Below are 25,609 nucleotides of genomic sequence, written 5' to 3'. Positions count from 1 at the left end.
TGTAACAGATTTCCATTCATCAAATGGCGGGTGAATAGTACACTGTGTAGGTGCGAGAATTATTTTAGAGTGGACGAATGGGCGCAGGTAGCCAGGCGTACAGGAGTCTTTTGAAGTGATTGTTTGACAAATCAGATAAACTTCATGCTGGTTGTGTTCACGCCATATTTAAAAGGTAATACATTTTAAAAGTTAAATGTTTTTATTTTACCTTGATTCATTGTTTTTATCATACTATAAGGCCCACAGAGATCCTATTAAATGAATAGGGATTCCATATGCAATTCTATCAGTGGAGGCTGCTCAGGAGGAGAAAGGGGAAGACCATTCTCCTCAGTGAATTTTATAAAAATGTTACATTTAAAAAGTTATCCTTTTTAGATCAAACTATACTAAATACATTCACAGGTCACCAAATAATTGATTAAAACAATGTTGCAAAGTTCTAGAGTAGCCTCAACAGCACTCTGTAGGGTATCACCATGGTGTAGCCGGAGGACAGCTAGCTTCAGTCCTCCTCTGGGTACATTGACTTCAATACAAAACCGATGAGCCTCATGGTTCTCACCTCCTTCCATAGTACTTATGACAACTTCCGGAGGACGTCCTCCAACCTATCTGAGCTCTTGCAGCATGAACTGACATGTTGTCCACCCAATCAAAGGATCAGAGAATGAATCTAGTACTGAAAGCATACGCTACAGCTAGCTAGCACTGCAGTGCATAAAATGGGGTGAGTAGTTGACTCAAAGAGAGAAAGACAATAGTTGGACAGTTTTGAACAATTGAATTTCTTCCAAAATGAAGGAGAAGCAAAAGAGAAAGAGATTGTCCTTCAGTTTCACTTACTTAGCTAGCAAATGCAGATAGCTAGTTTAGCCTACTGAAACACCCTGCTCAAAACACTGGAACTTTTCCAAGTCAAGGTAAGCTTTTGGTTTTACTAATTTATTGCCACCGGGGCCAGCCAGCGTAACTGCTTACCGACTGTACACTGTAACGTTACTGCATGATTGTAGCGGGATTTACTAGCGCGTTAGTTCTATTAGCTATGCTGACTATGACGTTACTTTAGCTAATATGGTGACAACAATGTAGGCTGTGTGTAGCGGTTTGGCTTGGAAAGTTTATTTTGCCTGGTCACATACAGCTGATGTGTTGTCTATTGAAGTCCACATGAGAAGGTGAGCGGAGACTGCATAGATGCGAGAAGGAATACAACGTGGCTGCTATGAAAGTGAACTGTGTTTACACGTGATCAACGGTGTATTCATTCTGCCGATTATGTTGAAAAAAAAATCTTAAACGGAAGCAAACCGAACTAAATGGGGAATAACACTGTCTGTCCATGTGTCACCTCAAATTTCTCTCGACCTGTATGCACCTACGTTATAAACTTTCATTCATAGGCTAGGTTGTAGCAACCTCATGAGTATAGGGTGTGACGCTTGGCATTCAGGCCAAAGAGTTAAATCTTGGTTTCGTCAGACCAGAGAATCTTGTTTCTCACGGTCTGAGTCCTTTAGGTGCCTTTTGGCAAATTCCAAGCGGGCTGTCATGCGCCTTTTACTATGGAGTGGCTTCTGTCTGGTCACTCTACCATAAAGGCCTGATTGGTGGAGTGCTGCAGAGATGGTTATCCTTCTGGAAGGTTCTCCCATCTCCACAGAGGAACTCAGTGTGACCATCGAGTTCTTGGTTACCTCCCTGGCCAAGGCTCTTCTCCCCCGATTGCACCAAGTCTCTAGGAAGAGTCTTAGCGTTTACAAAAATCTTACATTTAAGAGTAAAATTCAAGTATCATGTAGTAGCCTACACTTATCACTGTTACATTGAAATAGGTGAATGGAATATGAATGACAGTCATCCAATATGATGTAATAGAAACAAGGCCATGCTCAATCATCCTCCCTCTTCTTAAACGGCACGGACCGCCACTGAATTCTATAATTACGCCCCCAAAAGTTCTTCAAACATAGGAGGTCCTGTACCGGGAAGAAATTAAATCTACTTTCACCCCTGGACTATATCTGAACAAAATATCTAAATGAAGTTGGCATACTCACACACACTTCTGAAAGGATGACTCTGGACCACTGTAGCCTGTTGAATTTGATGGTACCCCATAATCTATACAGAGGATTAACAGATCACATTTAACAGTAAGCCAGAGCCCACCATCCTGTCTCCACAGTTCCCTGCCCCAGAGATGAAAAAAAAAAAAAAGAGGTCAACGGACATACTGCCTAAAATAAATTAAATCTTACAAGACTATTACCAGTGAGTGCAGGTTTCTTCCCTATTATTATGTGCTTTTTAGCACCGTACACCCAAAGAGACTTCCTATCATTCAGAAGTGAGCATACTGTTTACACAAGACGGAAGGTATTTTTTTGGTATTTTATTAGGATCCCCATTAACTGTTGCAAAAGCAGCAGCTACTCTTCCTGGGGTCCACACAAAACATAATACAGAACATCATTAGACAAGAACAGAACTACATACATTTTTAAAAAGGCACACGCTACAATATAAATGCATACACAAACTATCTAGGTCAAATAGGAGAGAGGCGTTGTGCACGAGGTGTTGCTTTATAATTTTTTTGAAACCAGGTTTGCTGTTTATTTGAGCAATATGAGAAGGAAGTTCCATGCAATAAGGGCTCGATATAATACTGTACATTTTCTTGAATTTGTTCTGGATTTGGGGACTATGAAAAGACTCCTGGTGGCATGTCTGGTGGGATAAGTGTGTGTGTCAGAGCTGTATGTAAATTGACTATGCAAATAATTTGGGATTTTCAACAAGAAGAAGTGATGCAGTCCGTCTCTCCTAAACTCTTAGCCAAGAGACTGGCATGCATAGTATTAATATTAGCCCTCTGATTACAATGAAGAGCAAAAGGTGCTGCTGTGATGTGACGTACCTGCGTGGCTCTGTCTGGAGGAATGGGGGCTGTGGGGCACTTGGGGGGTGGGCTCTGAGTAGGTGCGCTTGTGGCGGATAACCAAAGGCGGAGGGGGGGTCCTCTTCTTGCTGCTACTGCTGCTACTGGTGGTGGGGATGATGACATCACCCCAGCCCACTGGTGGGCTAACCGGGGGAGGAGGGGGTGGGACATTTGGAGCTGGAAAACACAAGTTACATCTATAATAACATGGTTTTTGCATTGGCAATCCATAAAAGACAGAGGATCTGATGAAGAGCAGATTGATGCAGAAACCATCTGGAATAGAAGTGAAGAATACTGCACAAGACAGTTTGATTGTTGAAGCACTTTTTTTGCACTAGGAGCTAAAAGGACTAAAGTACATCACATAAAATAGTGTCCCATTTTTTATGCCCCAGTGACTGTGTCAATAATATTGTCTGATCTCCTATGAGGAGTTTTTAAATGATGCCTTTCAACAAAGCACATTTGCGAACTGTCTATATCAGGGGTGGCCAAAGTAAGGCCCATAAAGCCAATTACATTTATTTTTAAAGGCTACACTTGAGCGTCTAAAACCAGATAGAAAGTATGAAGAAATTATAATATACCTATAATACGTACAATATTTTTCCAGCACACAAATTGAATTTTGATGAACAAATCAGCCCCAAAAAAAGTATTTGTTCGACCCTCCGTTGAATTTTGAAACCCGGATTTATTTAATTATTGCCCACTCCAGGTCGAGATAAATCTTTAGCGTTTTATTTTCACAGGGAGTCCCATGAGACCAATGCCTCTATTCCCAAGCAAGCCCTTCATATACACAATTTATACCAGCGTTTCTTAAAGTATGGGTCGTCGCGGACCTGTCAATAGTGGGTCGCGACGTAAATGTATAATTATTTCATTAGTTACTGGAACTGATTTGGCCAAGTGCAACTGTGAACTCGGTTCAGTGTGCTCTTTGCTTAGCAGCGGTCCCTGCTCAGTTTGGCAGCTGCGTGAGTGGGAGAGATAGAGGGAGATGCCGGTGTGCTTCGCACCGCTGTCATGAAATGGACTCATGCTAGCCACAAGTTCTGACTGAGCTCAATGGTCATGAAATGCAAATACAGTGATTACTTTTTGTCTCTTTCTTACACACTTTGAGAAATAATGAGGAGGGCCCACAATGTGTTTTGTGTGGGGAAGTGCTTAGTAATGAGTCTCAAAACTATCAAATTAATAAAATGACACATCCTGATCAAACATCCAGGCACAACATGACGGTAAACCCAGGGAGTTCTTTCAGAACAGGGCAGAATGCTTCAGGAAACAAATCGAAAGTGGAAGAGCAAGTCAACTAGCAAGTCAACGTTGTCATTTTATAACAGGTGATGATATACAGAAATAAGGGAGTACTATCTCTCATGGTAGTAGATGTGAGTTTGTCTTTCAAACAATCCCCTGGCCTTGTAACGTTACACAGCTTATAGCTAACGCTAGCCAAAGCAAGCTAACTAGCTACTGATAGTGCAACCCTAAGAAAAAGTACAGATGAAGATCAAAAGTGATCAGGCCTACTGTACATTTTACTGTAGAAATGATTGTTTAAAACAAGTCTAGGTTGGAACTGTTGCTGTTACAAGTAATCATTTTGATTCTGAACTGGAATAACCTGATTGAAGCAAGCTACTTTTTGATGCAAACACTCACACAGTTCTGGGTTGCTCATCTGCAGCAGGAAACGAGTCTCCTGCCTGACTGAGAAAGCAGTAGATGTTCTGATCCAGTTTGGCACCACATACACCTATGCAAGTCAGGGTTCTCAAGCACAGAAACAGTCTCAATGCTGAGCATGACCTCAGTGTTGCACTGTGTAAAACTGAGCCCAGAATAGACATGCTTGTAGAAAACTTCAACCAGCCACGCACCTCTCATTAGGACTATATGTATGTGTGTGTTCTCTGGTCTACATCTGTGTGATGTGATCAATCAGTTTTTTCCAATTCAGAATAAAAATAATATTTTAACAGCAACAGTTCCAACCTAGACTTTCTATCAACAATAATTTATATAGTAAGATGTACAGTAGGCCTGCTCATTTTTTATCTGTACTGTTACTTAGGGTTGTACGATCAAAAAGCCTGTGTGTGTGTTCTGTTGTACATCTGTGTGATGTGATCAAAGCATTCCAGTTCAGAATTAAATTATTTATTGTATTTTAACAGCAACAGTTCCAACCTAGACAGGTATGTATTTAATTGTTATTTGTTTTTGTCTATATTTTTTTAGGCATAAGGGCAATGAAATGTTAAATATTTACGAATAGTTGCATATTGTCCTAAGCTTGGGTCCCAGGAAAACACAGAATATCTCATTTGGGTCCCAGGCTGAAACAGTTTAAGAACCCCAGATTTATACAATTTACAATTACATCATACTAAAAAAGGATCTACAAATCATTCTTCAGCAAAGAAGTCTTTAAATCAACAATTTGAACTGACCCAGCGGTACCAGAACATCAAGTTGCAGGGAACTCTGTAGATCATTCCATACATGGGGTGCAAAGAAACAAAGCAGATTTACCTAACTCAGTGGAGACGAAGGGAACTCACAGAAATATAATTATTTACAAGTTAATGGCACACTAATTACAGAAAATAGCTTATGGTTGTGAGTGTGACGAAATAAAAGCAGGGCATTCTACCTGAGAATTGTAGAACTTGGAAACTGTTTCGTCTACACCTACGAGAGGAACCACTTAACCTGTCTGGGAACCTGGGACGTTTGCGTCCCACCCTAGTCAACAGCCAGTAGAATCGCGTTGCGCGAAATACAAATACCTCATAAATGCTATAACTTCAATTTCTCAAACATATGATTATTTTACCCCATTTTATAGATACACCTCTCCTGAATCGAACCACGTTGTCCGATTTCAAAAAGGCTTTACAGCAAAAGCAAAATATTAGATTATGTTTGGAGAGTACCCTGCCAAAAATAACCACACTGCCATTTTCAAAGCAACTAGCATGCATCACAAATACCCAAAACACAGCTAAATGCAGCACTAACCTTTGACAATCTTCATCAGATGACACTCCTAGGACATCATGTTACACAATACATGCATTTTTTGTTCGATAAAGTTCATATTTATATATAAAAACAGCATTTTACATCGGCGCGTGACGTTCAAATGCTTCCGGTGAATCAGCGCTACAATTTACAAAATTACTATTCGAAAACATTGTTAAAATTTAATATTGTCATTCAAAGAATTACAGATTAACATCTCGTGAATGCAACCACATTGCCAGATTTAAAAATAACTTTACTGGGAAATCACACTTTGCAATAAACGAGGTGCTTTCCTCAGAAAAATAGGCTAGGCGATACAGGTTAGCGCCATCTTGGAACCATCTAAAATCAAATATACTATTGTAAATATTCCCTTACCTTTGATTATCTTCATCAGAAGGCACTTCCAGGAATCCCAGGTCCACAACAAATGTAGTTTTGTTCAAAAAAGTTAATAATTTATGTCCCAATAGCTCCTTCTTGTTAGCGCGTTCCGAAGGCTACTCAAAATGTACTGAAGCGCGCGGGACTTGTCGTCACGAATGTGCAAACATTTTTCATTTATGTTCGTTCAAACATGTCAAACGTTGTATAACATAAATCTTTAGGGCCTTTTTCAATCAGAGCTTCAATAATATTCAAGGCGGACGATTGCATTGTCTTACTAAACGTTTCGGAACAAAAGGGTACCCACGGGTGCCCGCGTCATAGTAGTAATGGCCCTCCCCCTATGACCAACTTTCCAGGCCTCTCGTTCGGTCAGTTTTTACCGGAGAAGACTCCAACCACTTTGTAAAGACTGTTAACATCTAGTGGAAGCCTTAGGAAGTGCTAAATGAATCCTAACTCACGGTGTGTTTCATAGGCAAAGTGTTGAAGGTGATTCCACAAATCAGATTTCCACTTCCTGCATGGAATCTTCTCAGGTTTTTGCCTGCCATATGAGTTCTGTTATACTCACATACACTAGTAACTCGAATGAACTTATCCTCTGCAGCAGAGGTATCTCTGTGTCTTCCTTTCCTGTGGTGGTCCTCATGAGACCCAGTTTCATCATAGCTCTTGATGGGTTTTGCGACTGCACCTGAATAAACTTTAAAAGTTATTGAAATTTTCCGGATTGACTGACCTTCATGTCTTAAAGTCATGATGGGCTGTCATTTCTCTTTGCTTATTTGAGATGTTCTTGACATAATATGGGCTTGGTATTTTACCAAATAGGGCAATCTTCTTTATACCACCCCTACTTGTCACAACACAACTGATTGCCTCAAACGCATTAATAAGGAAAGAAATTCCACAAATTAACTTTAAACAAGGCACACCTGTTAATTGAAATGCATTCCAGGTGACAAGCTCATGAAGCTGGTTGAGAGAATGCCAAGAGTGTGCAAAGCTGTCATCAAGGGTGGCTACTTTGATAATCCTCAAATATAAAATATATTTTGATTTGTTTAACACTTTTATGGTTACTACATGATTCCACGTGTTACTTCATAGTTTTGATGTCTTCAATATTATTCTACAAAGTAGAAAATAGTAAAAATAAGAAAACCCCTTGAATGAGTAGGTGTGTCCAAACTTTTGAATGGTACTGTACGTACTCATGTAAACATGTCTGTCTTTTTGACCCAGTGGGTGAATAAACTTGGTTTGAGCTTTATTAGTCGTCTGTGAGTTTTACTCTGTTTATTTAGAACCTAACAGTTGGCGCTGCGAGCAGGGTTCACCACGATTTACAGTCGAATTGGAGAGTTCGAATCAGTGGAGCAGGAGCCAGCACAATTTTTTTTTAACAAGGTAGGCACAGTTCCTACACCTGTTACCACTCATTCTGACATCCTGGGGGGGGATGTGAATCATAGGCTGAACAATTATAGGATATGGACCTAGAAAAGACTGAGTTTATTTAGTAAGCCCACTGTAAATACTATCGGTAGACCAAGGGGTTGAGGCCCCTAGGGGGGTTTAGCCACCAGACGGTTAGATTAGGCACTGCGGGCCTAGGAGGGATTAGCCACCAGAAGGTTAGAGTAGGCACTGGGTGTTCAGGAGGGTTTAGCCCCCTAGTAGGTTAGACTTAAGCACTGTGGGCTCAGCGTATTCAGGAGGGAAATAGCCCAACGTAATAGGTTAGATCTTCTCCAAGTCATTAACCTCTATGGGCTAGGTGGGGCGCTTGCGTCCCACCTACTCAACAGCCAGTGTAATCCCGTGGCGCGATATTCAAATACCTCAAAAATGCAAAAACTTCAATTTTTCAAACATATGACTATTTTACACCATTTTAAAGACAAGACTCTCGTTAATCTAACCACACTGTCCGATTTCAAAAAGGCTTTACAACGAAAGCAAAACATTAGATTATGTCAGCAGAGTACCCAGCCAGAAATAATCAGACACCCATTTTTCAAGCTAGCATATAATGTCACATAAACCCAAACCACAGCTAAATGCAGCACTAACCTTTGATGATCTTCATCAGATGACAACCCTAGGACATTATGTTATACAATACAATACATGCATGTTTTGTTCAATCAAGTTCATATTTGTATCAAAAACCAGCTTTTTACATTAGCATGTGACTAGCATTCCGACCGAACACTGCCGGTGAATTTACTAAATTACTCACAATAAACGTTCACAAAAAACATAACAATTATTTTAAGAATTATAGATACAGAACTCCTCTATGCACTCGATATGTCCGATTTTAAAATAGCTTTTCGGTGAAAGCACATTTTGCAATATTCTAAGTAGATAGCCCGGCATCACAGGGCTAGCTATTTAGACACCCAGCAAGTTTAGCACTCACCAAAGTCAGATTTACTATAAGAAAAATGTTATTACCTTTGCTGTTCTTCGTCAGAATGCACTCCCAGGACTTCTACTTCAATAACAAATGTTGGTTTGGTCCCAAATAATCCATTGTTATATCCATATAGCGGCGTTTTGTTCGTGCGTTCAAGACACTATCCGAAAGGGTAAATAAGGGTGACGAGCATGGCGCATTTCGTGACAAAACATTTCTAAATATTCCACTACCGTACTTTGAAGCATGTCAACCGCTGTTTAAAATCAATTTTTATGCCATTTTTCTCGTAAAAAAGCGATAATATTCCGACCGGGAAATCGTTTTTTATTACAAAGAGAGTGAAAGTAAAAGCATGCTATCCCCTCATGCACGAGCCTCAGTCTAATGGCCCTCTGATAGAGCACTTGCCAAACGCGCTAATGTGTTTCAGCCTGGGGATGGAATTACATCGTTCAGCTTTTTCCCGCCTTCTGAGAGCCCATGGGAGCCGTAAGAAGTGTCACGTCATGCCATAGATCCCCTGTATTTGTTAGAGATGATCAAGGAGGGCAAGAAATGGTCAGACAGGCCACTTCCTGTAAGGAATCTTCTCAGGTTTTGGCCTGCCAAATGAGTTCTGTTATACTCACAGACACCATTCAAACAGTTTTAGAAACTTTAGGGTGTTTTCTATCCAAAGCCAATAATTATATGCATATTCTAGTTACTGGGCAGGAGTAGTAACCAGATTAAATCGGGTACGTTTTTTATCCGGCCGTGCAAATACTGCCCCCTAGCCCCAACAGGTTAAGGTTTCGAGGCTGATGTTTGGCAACTCGAACCTTCAGCTCCCTCCACAGATTTTCTATGGGATTAAGGTCTGGAGACTGGCTAGGCCACTCCAGGACCTAAATGTGGTTCTTCTTGAGCCACTCCTTTGTTGCCTTGGCCATGTGTTTTGGGTCATTGTCATGCTGGAATGCTCATCCACGACCCATTTTCAAAGCCCTGGTTGAGACAAGGAGGTTCTCACACAAGATTTGACGGTACATGGCCCCGTCCATCGTCCCTTTGATGTGGTGAAGTTGTCCTGTCCCCTTAGCAGAAAGACACCCCCAAAGCATAATGTTTCCACCTCCATGATTGACGGTGGGGATGGTGTTCTTGGGGTCATAGGCAGCATTCCTCCTCCTCCAAACATGGCGAGTTGAGTTGATGCCAAAGAGCTCCATTTTGGTCTCATCTGACCACAACACTTTCACCCAGTTGTCCTCTGAGTCACTCAGATGTTCATTGGCAAACTTCAGACGGGCCTGTATTTCAGTCCTTCACGGCGTAGTGTGTTACCAATTGTTTTCTTGGTGACTATGGTCCCAGCTGCCTTGAGATCATTGACAAGATCCTCCCGTGTAGTTCTGGGCTGATTCCTCACCGTTCTCATGATCATTGCAACTCCACGAGGTGAGATCTTGCATGGAGCCCCAGGCCGAGGGAGATTGACAGTTCTTTTGTGTTTCTTCCATTTGCGAATAATCTGTTGAAACTGTTGTCACCTTCTCACCAAGCTGTTTGGCGATGGTCCAGGTGACAAGCTCATGGCAATTTGTAAGTCGCTCTGGATAAGAGCGTCTGCTAAATGACTTAAATGTAAATGTCTTGTAGCCCATTCCAGCCTTGTGTAGGTCTACAATCTTGTCCCTGACATCCTTGGAGAGCTCTTTGGTCTTGGCCATGGTGGAGAGTTTGGAATCTGATTGATTGATTGCTTCTGTGGACAGGTGTCTTTTATACAGGTAACAAGCTGAGATTAGGAGCACTCCCTTTAACCTTTTATGGACAGACATTCCGCTAGCGGAACGCCTCACCAATATCCAATGGTAGAGCGTGGCGTGAAATACAAATACCTTTAAAATGCTATAACTTCAATTTCTCAAACATATTACTATTTTACACCATTTTAAAGACAAGACTCTCATTATCTAACCACATTGTCCGATTTCAAAAAGGCTTTACAGCGAAAGCAAAACATTAGATTATGTCAGGAGAGTACCCTGCCAAAAATAATCACAGAGCCATTTTCAAAGCAAGCATATGTCACAAAAACCAAAACCACAGCTAAATGCAGCACTAACCTTTGATGATCTTCATCAGATGACACTCCTAGGACATTATGTTATACAATACATGCATGTTTTGTTCAATCAAGTTCATATTTATGTCAAAAACCAGCTTTTTACATTAGCATGTGATGTTCAGAACTAGCATACCCACCGCAAACTTCCGGTGAATTTACTACATTACTCACGATAAACGTTCACAAAATACATAAATTATTTTAAGAATTATAGATACAGAACTCATTTTTACATTTTAGTCATTTAGCAGACACTCTTATTTTTTTTGTACTGGCCCCCCGTGGGAATCGAACCCACAACCCTGGCATTGCAAACACCATGCTCTACCAACTCTACCAACTGAGCCAAAGGGAAGACCTCCTTTATGCAATCGCGGTGTCAGATTTTAAAATAGCTTTTCGGCGAAAGCACATTTTGCAATAATCTGAGTAGATAGTTCGGCCATCACAGGCTAGCTAATTTGACACCCACCAAGTTTGGGACAACCTAAACTCAGAATTACTATTAGAAAAATTGGACTACCTTTGCTGTTCTTCATCAGAATGCACTCCCAGGACTTCTACTTCAACAACAAATGTTGTTTTGGTTCCAAACAATATATAGCTATATTGAAATAGCTTCGTTTTGTTCATGCGTTCAGGTCACAATCCGAAGGGTGACGCGCCAGCGCATTTCGTGACAAAAAAATTCTAAATATTCCATTACCGTACTTCGAAGCATGTCAAACGCTGTTTAAAATCAATTTTTATGCTATTTTTCTCGTAAAATAGTGATAATATTCCAACCGGACAACGGTGTATTCATTCAAAGAGGAAAATAAAAAAATGCCGAGGTCTCGTGAACGCGCATCTCCAGTCCCACTGTCCCCAGGCAGACCACTTACAAACTCTGCTCCTGTTATCTGCCCAGAGACAGGAGACGCGTCATTCCGCTTTCTGGCGGCTTTAGAGAGCCAATGGAAGCCTTAGAAAGTGTCACGTAACAGCACAGATGCTGTAATTTCGATAGAGATGCAACAGAAGGACTACAAATTGTCAGACAGGCCACTTCCTGCATGGAATCTTCTCAGGTTTTTGCCTGCCATATGAGTTCTGTTATACTCACAGACACCATTCAAACAGTTTGAGGAACTTTAGTGTTTTCTATACAAATCTACTAATTATATGCATATTCTAGTTTCTGGGCAAGAGTAGTAACCAGATTAAATCGGGTACGTTTTTTATCCGGCCATGAAAATACTGCCCCCTATCCCAGACAGGTTAATGACAAAAGTTTATCCTGGTAATATAAGTAGTACATACCGACCATATATAGTCCCCTCTTTGTAAATGTACATTCTAACCCTGTCGGTGTGTGCTCAGTTGAGGGTCTCGAATTCGAGTGATAGTCTCAACGTGACGCACTCAACGTGACTGTCATTCTAAATTTGGGTTGGATAATTTACCAATTGTTTTAATTATGATTCGGAAAGGAGAGAATGAGAGAGAGAGCACTTCCCCTAAGCTGTGAGGAGAGCACAAAGTGAGGGGACGGTGCACTGCTCAAATCTATTCAGTCTAGGGAAACCTTATCTTGTCGTGTCCTCCGAGAGGGAGGTTATTAGAGAACCCACTAGATGATAGCTCGGGCTAACCATGATGGGACATTGATAGTAGGGGTTTCGTTTTACCATGTCATCAAAATCCTAACATTAAAGCGCATCAATATATATGGCATGCTGGATGATACAGTACAATTAATTAAGTATGAAGCTCAGTCTGTGTCTTGCTTTGACACCTGAGGAGGATGAAGGACACTGGCATGGAGACTAACATCCCATTGGCATAGAACAGAACGGATGCATGGTTCTTGTCCCCAACCTCATTTGAATCAAGGTTGGTGTGAAATTACTAAACATGCATTTTCACTCTTCCCTGTTCAAGTCAATATGTTTTCTAGGTGTTGTGGAACATGTGCGTGATCACTGTTCCAGATGAGGGATTGTTGGATATTGACTAATTGACTTGAGCATGTTCTAGTATGTTTATAACTATATAAGTGGACTAGCAGTAGTGACTAACGTGATATGGGTTAGATGGAATGATTTATGTGCAAATGTATTTAGAGTCGGGGATAAGTACATACAGGGCATGTGTTTGAGACTGTTTGCATAAGGGTGTTAGTTGCAGAGTCTGGCAGGACCGACATCAGTGTATTCTATGGAGTCCCAAAAACCAAGGCGTTAACGTTATTGGGAAAGCAGAATGGAATGTGACTGGGGTGGAGATCTGCATGGCTCATAAATTAAGGAAAGTGGTATTAGAGAGTTTCTGGGGAACAATACCACTCCTCTGTGTATAGTGATACAGGGGATAGCTTGTAGGAGAGGAAGGACTGCTAACTGCACAATATAGAGACTACTATGAAGTAAACTGAACGTCACACATACCCAGATCCAGAAACCGTCACACATACCCAGATCCAGAAACCGTCACACATACCCAGATCCAGAAACCGTCACACATACCCAGATCCAGAAACCGTCACACATACCCAGATCCAGAAACCGTCACACATACCCAGATCCAGAAACCGTCACACATACCCAGATCCAGAAACCGTCACATACCCAGATCCAGAAACCGTCACACATACCCAGATCCAGAAACCGTCACACATACCCAGATCCAGAAACCGTCACACATACCCAGATCCAGAAACCGTCACACATACCCAGATCCAGAAACCGTCACACATACCCAGATCAAGAAACCGTCACACATACCCAGATCAAGAAACCGTCACACATACCCAGATCAGAAAGTCACACATACCCAGATCAGAAAGTCACACATACCCAGATCAGAAACCGTGGATAGATGTCAGCATTAGCACAAAACTGAAAGCGCAAACCACTGCATGTAACTGTGGCAAGGTGACTGGGAATATGGCCGAATACAAACACTTGTTATTCCCGCCGTAAGGCAACTAAACATGCAAAATGTCAGTATAGAGACAAAGTGGAGTCGCAATTCAACGGCTCAGACACGAGACGTATGTGGCAAGGTCAACAGACAATCATGGACTACAAAGGGAAAACCAGCCACGTCGCAGACAAAAACGTCTTGCTTCAGGACAAGCTAAACACCTTCTTCGCCCGCTTTGAGGATAACACAGTGCCCCCAACGTGGCCTGCTACCAAGGACTGTGGGCTCTCCTTCTCAGTGGCCGACATGAGTACGACATTTAAGCATGTTAACCTCTATGGGCTAGGTGGGGGCTCTGAGAGCCTATGGGAGCCGTAGGAAGTGTCACGTTACAGCAAAGATCCTCAGTCTTCAATAAAAAGAGCCAAGATGAACAACAACTTGTCAGACAGGCCACTTCCTGTACAGAATCTTCTCAGGTTTTTGCCTGCCATATGAGTTCTGTTATACTCACAGACACCATTCAAACAGTTTTAGAAACTTTAGGGTGTTTTCTATCCAAAGCCAATAATTATATGCATATTCTAGTTACTGGGCAGGAGTAGTAACCAGATTAAATCGGGTACATTTTTTATCCGGCCGTGTCAATACTGCCCCCTAGCCCTAACAGGTTAACCCTCGCAAGGCTGCCGGCCCAGACAGCATCCCCAGCCGCATCCACAGAGCATGGCAGACCAGCTGGCTGGGGTGTTTACGGACATATTCAATCTCTCCCCACTTGCTTCAAGATGTCCACCATTGTTCCTGCACCCAAGAAAGCAAAGATAACTGAACTAAATGACTATCACTCACTTCAGTCATCATTAATTGCATTGAGAGGCTAGTTAAGGATCATATCACCTCTACCTTACCTGACACCCTAGACCCACTTCAATTTGCTTACCGCCCCAATAGATCCACAGACGATGCAATTGCCATCGCACTGCACACTGCCCTATCCCATCTGGACAAGAGAAATACCTATGTAAGAATGCTGTTCATTGACTATAGCTCAGCATTCAACACCATAATACCCTCCAAGCTCAACATTAAGCTCGGAGCCCTCAGTCTGAACCCCGTGCTGTGCAACTGGGTCCTGGACTTCCTGACGAGCACCCCGAGGTGGTGAAGGTAGGAAACAACACCTTCACTTCACTGATCCTTAACACAGGGGCCCCATAAGGGTGGGTGCTCAGCCCCCTCCTGTACTCCCTGTTCACCCATGACTGCGTGGCCACTCACGCCTCCAACTCAATCATCAAGTTTGTAGACGACAACAGTAGCAGGCCTGATTTCCAACAATGATGAGACAGCCTACAGGGAGAAAGTGAGGGCCCTGGGAGAGTGGTGCCAGGAAAATAACCTCTCACTCAACTCAGCATCAACAAAACAAAGGAGCCGATGGTGGACATCAGGAAACAGCAGAGTGAGCACACACCCCTGTCCACATAGACAGGACCGCAGTGGAGCATATGGAAAGCTAAAGTTCCTCAGCATACACATCACTGACTATCTGAAATGGTCCACCCACAAAGACAGTGTGGTGAAGAAGGCGCAACAGCGCCTCTTCAACCTCCGAAGGCTGAAGAAATTCAGCTTGGCCCCTAAGACCCTCAAATATTTACAGATGCACAACTGTGAGCATCCTGTCGGGCTGTATCACCGCCTGGTACGGCAACTGCACCGCCCGCAACCGCAAGGCTGTCCAGAGGGTGGTACGGTCTGTCCAACGCATTATCGGGGGCAAACTACCTGCCCTCCAGGACACCTACAGCTCCCAATGTCACAGGAAGGCCAAAAAGATCATCAAGGACAACCACCACCTGAGCCACTGCCTGTTCACCCCGCTATAATCCAGAGGTCAGTACAGGTGCATCAAAGCTGGGACAGAGAGACTGAAAAACAGCTTCTATCTCAAGGCCATCAGACTGCTAAATAGCCATCACTAGGCTGCTTCCACCCAGTTACGTAACCCTGCACCTTAGAGGCTGCTGCCCCATATACATAGGCTTGAAATCACTGCCCACTTTAATAATGTTTACATATTTGTGCTTTACTCATCGCATATGTATATACTCTATTCTACTGTATTTAGTATATGCCACTCCGACATTGCTCATCCTAATATATATATATATATATATATTCCTTAATTCCCTTATTTTACATTTAGGTTGTGTGTATTGTTAGATATTACTGCACTGTTGGAGCTAGAAACAAGCATTTTGCTACACCCAAAATAACATCTGCTAAACGTGTATGTGACAAATACAAATTGATCATGGTGGGAGTAGTAAAGATAGTGTTGTCATTTCTATTTTATTTAACCTTTAAACTGGGAGTCAGATTGAGATTAAAATCAAATTTCTAAGAGAGCCCTGTATACATTACAATAAAATGGAAATAATATAACATACATGTATATAAAACAATAACATTCAGCACACAAGAAACCAAAATAAACATATTTAATAAAAGCAATCCCATTCAACTACAGAGGTCCTCAATCAATAATTGAAACTGCCTTAGTGGCACCAGCACATCTAACTGCAGTGATTAGGGGCAAAAGAACTGTGGAGACTGGAGGGATCTCTAGTGTTATCCATTCCTGAGAACAGGTTTGGTAACTTATGATCTTAACTTAATTAATGAAGTTACATAGAGGGAGTTTCTGGAAGATTGCTTTGTAAATAAATAAAAGAGAATGCAGCTCTCTTCTTACATAGAGGTCCATCCCACATTTGTATACAGATTACAATGAGTCCTAAAATTGTCGCCTGTGATAAAACGTATTGCGGAATGGAGGACTGCGTCCATGGGTTTCAAAACAGAGGTTTGCCGCATGCATGTAAACAATATCAACAAAGTCCAATACAGGGAGAAGCGTTGTTTGAACAATCTTTCTCCTATTTTCAATACTGAGGCATGATTTATTTTGAAATAAAAAAACAATCTTGGATCTTAGCTTCTTAGTCAGATTTTCTATATGCATTACGAAGGACAATTTGTCATCAATCCAGACACCCAGGTACTTATATTGAGAAACAAGCTCAATCTGGGCTCCATTTGTAGGGCAAATATGCAGGTCCTCAGGGTCAACATTTTGTGACCTAGAGAACAGCATGAGCTTGGTTTTACTTGTATTGAACACTTGTACTTAAGTCATGCTGAAGTTCACGAATGGCCTGCTGCACTGAGGTGGCACAGGAATATAACACTGTGTCATCTGCATAGAGATGAATGTTACAAGTATTAACACTGCTTCCTATGTCATTAATATACAAGGTGAACAATAATGGACCCAAAATCAAATCCTGAGGAAGACCTTTGTGAATCTCAAGAAATTAAGATTTAACCCCCATCTGTCAAGATGGCCTGAGTACTGTCACTAAAATAATTCTGAAACCATTCCAGGTCTATTCTTGATAACTTAGTAAAACAGAAAAATCAACTGTGTCGAACACCTTTGACAGGTCAATATACAAGGCAGCACAGCTCTTTTTAGCATCCAAGACATTGACAAGATAATTTTAAACTATCGTGGTTGCTGTGGTAGTACTATGCCCAGGCCTAAACCCTGGTTTATATTAAGAATACAATTATCAGATAAAAAGGACCAAAGTTGTACATAAACCAAATTTTCAAGAATCTTAGCTAAACGAGGTAGTCTTGAAATGGGGCGTTGTCAAGATGATTTATGGAGTGGCAGCACATACGCGGATTTCCATGCTTTTGGAATACTTCCTGATAACAATGTTAAATAAAAAAGGTGGGCTACTAAACCAGCAATAACATCCAAACTACTCTTTTCAAGGGCTGGCTTTGAAATACATTCAAATATATAGCCTGCAGAGATAAAATTGTGATTAAATGCATTCATGATATCAATTTTTTCAGTAATAGGGCCAGAACCTAAATGAATTTCTTTTGGGAGATAAGAGGAGACACCCAACCCTTCAGTGACGTAACAGCTTTCCAAAATGTAGCTGCTTGTACATTCAAATAGTGTATTAACATAATAATCTGATTGATATTTTTTAACTAGTTTTACACACGGATTTCTCAATCACCTGAAAGACTGCCAGCCTGGGCCCGAGTCTGTGAATCTAACTTTGGCCCAGGCAGCATCTTTGTTGTGTATGACTTCAGGTAGCTCTGGACTGAACCAAGGGAAATACTTATTTTTAATTCTCAGTTTTTAAAGGGAGCATGTTTATCTACAATACAATTGAAAACATTTGAGAAGTGGTTCAGAGCCAACTCTGGGTCAGGTATATATGCAATACAATCAAAGTCAACAAAATAAAAGGTTATAAAAAAAGGCCTGTACAACGCTTGAAAGAATAGACACAAATTCCTGTATACAAGAGGCAACCTCACCGGAAGGGAAGTTCGATGTATTAATAGCATCACATCTCCTGCAGTGTGTTTAAGAAACATGTGACTCAGAGTTTTGTAAGGTTGGATACTCTTCCAACGCCATTAATCTCTCCCACATTCATAACAGCCAGCAAACACTCTCCCAGAATATTGGGACTGAGTGACTGTAAACAGAAAGTGTCAGAAGTTAGCTGCTTATCAACCGTTGGGATCTAAAATGTACACTGTAACCAGGTGTTCACAAAGGGGTGCGGTGTCGGCCTTTGGATGAGATGTGTACTTAACCTAAGCACAGGGGAGCATTATCCACACATACCGACAGTAGCAGAACGTAGGATGACATTGGAGATGTTGGTGGCTAGAAAACCGGTTATGAGTTGGGAGAATGTGAAAGATTCAGTCCTAGATCTATCAGTGAACCACAAAGGCAATAGGAGATCAGGAACAGGAGACAGAGTCAATGCAATAGCTATTCTCACGGCGGTTGCTGTAGGGACAGTAACTGAAGGAGCGGTAGTAGTGGCGAAGGATGCTATAGTAACGGCATGGAACTTGACTACGGCGCAAATGAGGGGTATTGTGAAGTATGCATCATGGGCAGTGTTAGTATTAGCAGGGGTTACCTTGCTAGCATTGTTGGGATATCATCTTCTGAGGGCATTGATGATGAAACGTATATACAGTGCTGAGTTACCTCAAAATGAGGTAATGTTGATTAAGGCCACCACGTGTATATCGGGTGGCCATGGAGGAAGGAGGAGATGGGGAGCGAAGTGAACATAACCTGGCTTGGGAACACCTCTTGTAACCTGTGGCCTGACAGGGGGGAAGACCTTGGTGAAAGCATGAGGATTTTTAGGGCCTTCATTTTTGTGGCACCCAGCAGAAAATTATCCCGAAGGCATAGTCAGGCGAAGAGAGAGTGGGAATCGTCATGACATCAAACTTCAATTTTTCTTTGCATATGTAGCGTGGTTCGTTCTGCGTTGTGTATTTTTATTTAGGACACTGCCACAACTGGAATTCTGTTGGTAGAATCATTTTTATTCGACCTGCACACGAAGAGACAACACAATATGTTAGCCCTCGGTGCAGTCACAGCTCTCGGGCACCTTGCTAGCTGAAGGTCCGGCAAAAGAGCGGGAACTGCATACATACATTCAGTGCCCAACAGCACACTATACAATTAAAATGATATACAACATATTCGGAACAAAATAAAAGACATACCTGCACACGAAGAGACAACACACAATATGTTAGCCCTCGGTGCAGTCACAGGTCTCGGGCACCTGCGTGAGCACATAGCAACTCACTCAAACACGGTCCCAAATACTCCCAAGTTACAATAGGTACCCTAATTAGCGAGCTTGGTGAAAGTTGTTAACATAAATCTTTATAATTGTTCACATTGTAACAAAACCTATAGTTGCGTAACAGCACTTTATGTAACTTTACCACAGTTTTATATTGCCAAATTACGGCGCCAAGGACAACATACCTTGCTAGCTGAAGGTCCGGCAAAAGAGAACGATAAAAGGGTACGTAAGTACGGATAACCCGCGATGGACCAAACCAAAATATACAAACTTTTACAATTAGGTGTATTTACAATATAGATATCAAAAAATGTTTGTACACTGAAAAATAACATTAACTATGCTGCTGTAATTAAATAAAGAAAACACATTGAATTATTATTATTGTTATTAACTTATTAACATCCCCTCTTGACCTGGCCTACTTGAACTGTCCTTGTGCGCAACTTGGTGCATAATCTAGGGGAACAACATCACTCTACTACACATATATAATTCTGCACAGCTTAACGCATTATTAATACTTATGTTTTGTGTTTTGTTTTGCTTTTCAAGTCTCGTGCTATAACTATCTTAGGAACCAATGGAGAAAGTCAAAAGCTAGAGCTGAAATGTTATCAGTTGTTCGACAAGAGAAGGAAATAAGAGTGTGTATAGTGTAATTATAGATCAGAGGCCTTAAGTCTCAGAAGTGTAAATAAACTCAGCAAAAAAAAGAAACGTCCTCTCACTGTCAACTGCGTTTATTTTCAGCAAACTTAACATGTGAAAATATTTGTATGAACATAACAAGATTCAACAGACAAACTGAACAAGTTCCACAGACATGTGACTAACAGAAATTGAATAATGTGTCCCTGAACAAAGGGGGGGGGGTCAAAATATCAAAGGTAACAGTCAGTATATGGTGTGACCACCAGCTGCATTAAGTACTGCAGTGCATCTCCCCTCCTCATGGACTGCACCAGATTTACCAGTTCTTACTGTGAGATGTTACCCCACTCTTCCACCAAGGCACCTGCAAGTTACCGGACATTTCTGGGGGGGGGGGGGAATGGCCCTAGCCCTCACCCTCCGATCCAACAGGTCCCAGACGTGCTCCAATGGGATTGAGATCCGGGCTCTTCGCTGGCCATGGCAGAACACTGACATGCCTGTCTTGCAGGAAATCACGCACAGAATGAGCAGAATGGCTGGTGGCATTGTCATGCTGGAGGGTCATGTCAGGATGAGCCTGCAGGAAGGGTACCACATGAGGGAGGAGGATGTCTTCCCTGTAACGCACAGCATTGAGGTTGCCTGCAATGACAAGCTCAGTCCGATGATGCTGTGAAACACCACCCCAGACCATGACGGACCCTCCTCCTCCAAATCAATCCCGCGCCAGAGTACAGGCTTCGGTGTAACGCTCATTCCTTCGATGATAAACGCAAATCCGACCACCCCTGGTGAGACAAAACCGCGACTCGTCAGTGAAGAGCACTTTTTGCCAGTCCTGTCTGGTCCAGCGACAGTGGGTTTGTTGTTGCCGGTGATGTCTGGTGAGGACCTGCCTTACAACAGGCCTACAAGCCCTCAGTCCAGCTTCTCTCAGCCTATTACGGACAGTCTGAGCACTGATGGAGGGATTGTGCGTTTCTGGTGTAACACAGGCAGTTGTTGTTGCCATCCTATACCTGTCCCGCAGGTGTGATGTTCGGATGTACTGATCCTGTGCAGGTGTTGTTAGACGTGGTCTGCCACTGCGAAAATGATCAGCAGTCCTTCGTGTCTCCCTGTAGCGCTGTCTTAGGCGTCTCACAGTGCGGACATTGCAATTTATTGTCCTGGCCACATCTGCAGTCCTCATGCCTCCTTGCAGCATGCCTAAGGCACGTTCACGCAGATGAGCAGGGACTCTGGGCATCTTTCTTTTGGTGTTTTTCAGAGTCAGTAGAAAGGCCTCTTTAGTGTCCTGAGTTTTCATAACTGTGACCTTAATTGCCTATCGTCTGTAAGCTGTTCGTGTCTTAACAACCGTTCATTAATGTTCATTAATTGTTTATGGTTCATTGAACACGCATGGGAAACAGTGTTTAAACCCTTTACAATGAAGATCTGTGAAGTTATTTGGATTTTTACGAATTATCTTTGAAAGATAGCAAGAAAAGAAACATCCTTTTTCAGGACTGAGTTTATACAAATCAGTTGTGAATGTTAATCATGTTTTATTATTTTGTTCATGTTTTATTTTTTGTTAATATATAAGTGATTTCCAAGTTTATATAACAGTATGGAGTTACTGTTAAAAAAGGGGGGACTGTTGGTTCTTAACTTCTAAACTTGAAATATGAAATATCGTTATTTATGTTACCATATTAGAACTGAGGGCATGGAAATCTACTGCGTGAGAAAAGGGAGTGCAGGAAGAACATGTTATTGTTAAATCTCAGGTATCCTACGGAAATGAGAAGGGCCACAGTCTGGTTTCAGGTAACTGATAAGGTAGGAAAGCTGTGAGTTAGGGGGGAATGAGGAATGTGGGCAGAGGTCAGGTCAGATGAAGTGAAGAGGAACAGTGCTATGACATACACACATAGGAGGCAGGGCCATGACTACACCAATGAGAGGAACCACTAAAGTTACTGCCTAGTAACAGAGATGTATTGGCTGTCTAGATGTGCAAGGAGTTGATTCCGCCCAGTAGAGGGTATAAATATATGTACTTGCGTAAACATCTGTCTTTTTCAGCTGTTTGACCCAGTGTGTGAATAAACTTGGTTTTAGCTTTACAAGTCGTCCGTAAGTTTTACTCTTGTTTATTTAGAACCTAACACACACACAATCAAATAAAATCTAAGTTAATTTGTCACATGCAAAGGATACAGAAGGTGTAAACGATACAGTGAAATGGTTACTTGCATAGTGGAGTATTTTGTTTAGACATGTAGATAACTAGCTAAACAATTAACCATAATCCCAACTCATAATGTCACTCCCCTGCATGAATCTGCTGGTAGATAAAGCTAACCAACTAGCTAGGTTCAATCTTAGCTAGCTAGCTAACATTAAGCTATAACTAGCAATGAAAATGGCTCTGAGATACAAATAACATTACTACCCAGATCATACACGTAATGTTAGCTAGCGAGCCAGCCAGCTAAAATTAGCTAGCTAGCTAACTAACAGCACGGTTCAACTTACAATGAAAAGGACTGACAAAATGAGAAATGTATATCTGAAAATGTAACTAGCTAGACTCTTCCACTGATTTCAAAACTCAGTCCTCCAGAAAGTGGAGAGCATTAGCAACACTTATGCAGTTATGCGTCATCTTTCAAAATAAATGTGTTAGAAAGGATTACCCACACAAACTAAAGAGCTCATGTTATTGACAGAATTGTGCTTAATGGCCAATTCAAACTAATCTCTCGGTATGTCTATCCCAACCATTATCTTGTCCAATCATGGCTAGCAGGAAGGTTCCTGCCTTTTCCGTGGCTAAACCAACTAGGCTTTTTATTTGTATTTACAGATGGCATAAAAGTTTGTTATTGAGGCACATGAAAGTTAACATGTTCCAGAAGGCCTTTCTGCAAAAAAAAAAAAAAAATGTTGATATTTTTTTTAAATCTATGTAGACATTCAAATGCCTCTCCTAGTTTCCTGAAATGAGTCATATATATGCATAAATCATCAGATAATGCAGGTTATTTTCCAAATCACTTAAACATTAAGTACCAACTTCAGTTCAAAAAAGGCTTTCTGCAAAGCAATAAAGACAGATTGACGCAAAGGGAGCGTTGTTGGACAAAAGGGGGCATTGTTGGGGCTGTGTTTCTGGACCGAAGGAAGGCTTTTGATACTGTTAACCATGAGGTTCTCATCACAAAATTGTCAAACGTTCAACTTTTCCCCGATGCCTTGAGATGGATGAAATCAGACCTTGAAGGCAGAACTCAGTGTGTCAGAGTGAGAAATGAGCTGCCGCCCACTCTTAGCTATGATGTGGGCATGCCCCAATGGTTAATACTGGGGCCCCTCCTGTTCAGCCTGTACATTAATGATCTGCCTTCTGTCTGCACTGGGTCTGAAGTTCAAATGTATGCAGATGATACAGTGATATATGTGCAAGCAAAGAGCAGACAACAAGCTGCACAAGAACTCACTACTGTATTGGTACAGGTTGCAAAGTGGCTCAGTGACTCGTGTTTGCATCTCAATGTGAAACAAAATGTCTGCATGTTCTTCACAAAGAGGGCAACAGATGCTACTGAGCCAGATGTCTATGTGTCAGGGGAGAAGCTCCAAGTGCTATCTGATTTTAAGTACCTTGGCATCATACTTGATTCCAACCTCTCTTTTAAACAGCAGGTGAAAAAGGTCATTCAAATAACAAAATTCAACCTAGCTAATTTCCGATTTATACGAAATTGTTTGACTACAGAGGTAGCAAAACTGTACTTCAAATCTATGATACTCCCCCACTTAACATACTGCTTGACTAGTTGGGCCCAAGCTTGCTGTACAACATCAAAACCCATTCAGTCTGTCTACAAACAGGCTCTCAAAGTGCTTGATAGGAAGCCCAATAGCCATCACCACTGTTACATCCTCAGAAAGCATGAACTCCTGAGTTGGGAAAATCTTGTGCAATACACCAACGCATGTCTTGTATTCAAGATCCTAAATGGTCTGGCTCCCCCTCCACTCAGTACTTTTGTTAAACAGAAAACCCAAACATATGACAGCAGATCCACAAGGTCTGCCACTGTATAGTTCCCTTAACCTGTCTGGGCTAGGGGGCAGTATTTTCACGGCCGGATAAAAAAACGTACCCAATTCAAACTGGTTACTGCTCTTGCCCAGAAACAAGAATATGCAGAGACGAGAATATGCATATATACAGTGGGGAAAAAACTATTTAGTCAGCCACCAATTGTGCAAGTTCTCCCACTTAAAAAGATGAGAGAGGCCTGTAATTTTCATCATAGGTACACGTCAACTATGACAGACAAAATGAGAAACAAAAATCCAGAAAATCACATTGTAGGATTTTTTATGAATTTATTTGCAAATTATGGTGGAAAATAAGTATTTGGTCAATAACAAAAGTTTATCTCAATACTTTGTTATATACCCTTTGTTGGCAATGACACAGGTCAAACGTTTTCTGTAAGTCTTCACAAGGTTTTCACACACTGTTGCTGGTATTTTGGCCCATTCCTCCATGCAGATCTCCTCTAGAGCAGTGATGTTTTGGGGCTGTCGCTGGGCAACACGGACTTTCAACTCCCTCCAAAGATTTTCTATGGGGTTGAGATCTGGAGACTGGCTAGGCCACGCCAGGACCTTAAAATGCTTCTTACGAAGCCACTCCTTCGTTGCCCGGGCAGTGTGTTTGGGATCATTGTCATGCTGAAAGACCCAGCCACGTTTCATCTTCAATGCCCTTGCTGATGGTAGGCTTTGTTACTTTGGTCCCAGCTCTTTGCAGGTCATTCACTAGGTCCCCCCGTGTGGTTCTGGGATTTTTGCTCACCGTTCTTGTGATCATTTTGACCCCACAGGGTGAGATCTTGCGTGGAACCCCAGATCGAGGGAGATTATCAGTGGTCTTGTATGTCTTCCATTTCCTAATAATTGCTCCCACAGTTGATTTCTTCAAACCAAGCTGCTTACCTATTGCAGATTCAGTCTTCCCAGCCTGGTGCAGGTCTACAATTTTGTTTCTGGTGTCCTTTGACAGCTCTTTGGTCTTGGCCATAGTGGAGTTTGGAGTGTGACTGTTTGAGGTTGTGGACAGGTGTCTTTTATACTGATAACAATTTCAAACAGGTGCCATTAATACAGGTAACGAGTGGAGGACAGAGGAGCACCTTAAAGAAGAAGTTACAGGTCTGTGAGAGCCAGAAATCTTGCTTGTTTGTAGGTGACCAAATACTTATTTTCCACCATAATTTGCAAATAAATTCATAAAAAAGCCTACAATGTGATTTTCTGGATTTTTGTTTCTCATTTTGTCTGTCATGGTTGACGTGTACCTATGATGAAAA

General features: G+C 41.7%; 1 protein-coding gene across 2 annotated transcripts in view; it reads right to left on the bottom strand.

Annotated features, from left to right (window-relative positions):
• The window catches only part of unm_sa1614 (un-named sa1614), a 112,896-nt gene that overhangs the window by 12,532 nt on the left and 74,755 nt on the right, over positions 1-25,609 (bottom strand). For both annotated transcript variants that reach the window (XM_045705329.1, XM_045705330.1), the window contains 2 exons: positions 2,930-3,130; positions 2,067-2,130 (listed from right to left, as the gene is read on the bottom strand). In XM_045705329.1, coding sequence (XP_045561285.1) covers positions 2,067-2,130; positions 2,930-3,130 — 265 coding nt within the window. The remainder of the gene's footprint in view (positions 1-2,066; positions 2,131-2,929; positions 3,131-25,609) is intronic.

Source organism: Salmo salar, chromosome ssa22, assembly GCF_905237065.1.
Source record: "Salmo salar chromosome ssa22, Ssal_v3.1, whole genome shotgun sequence".
NCBI classification, from domain to species: Eukaryota; Metazoa; Chordata; class Actinopteri; order Salmoniformes; family Salmonidae; genus Salmo; species Salmo salar.
The sequence above is the reverse complement of the archived record's forward strand: the minus strand, read 5'-3'. Positions and strand labels throughout refer to the sequence as shown.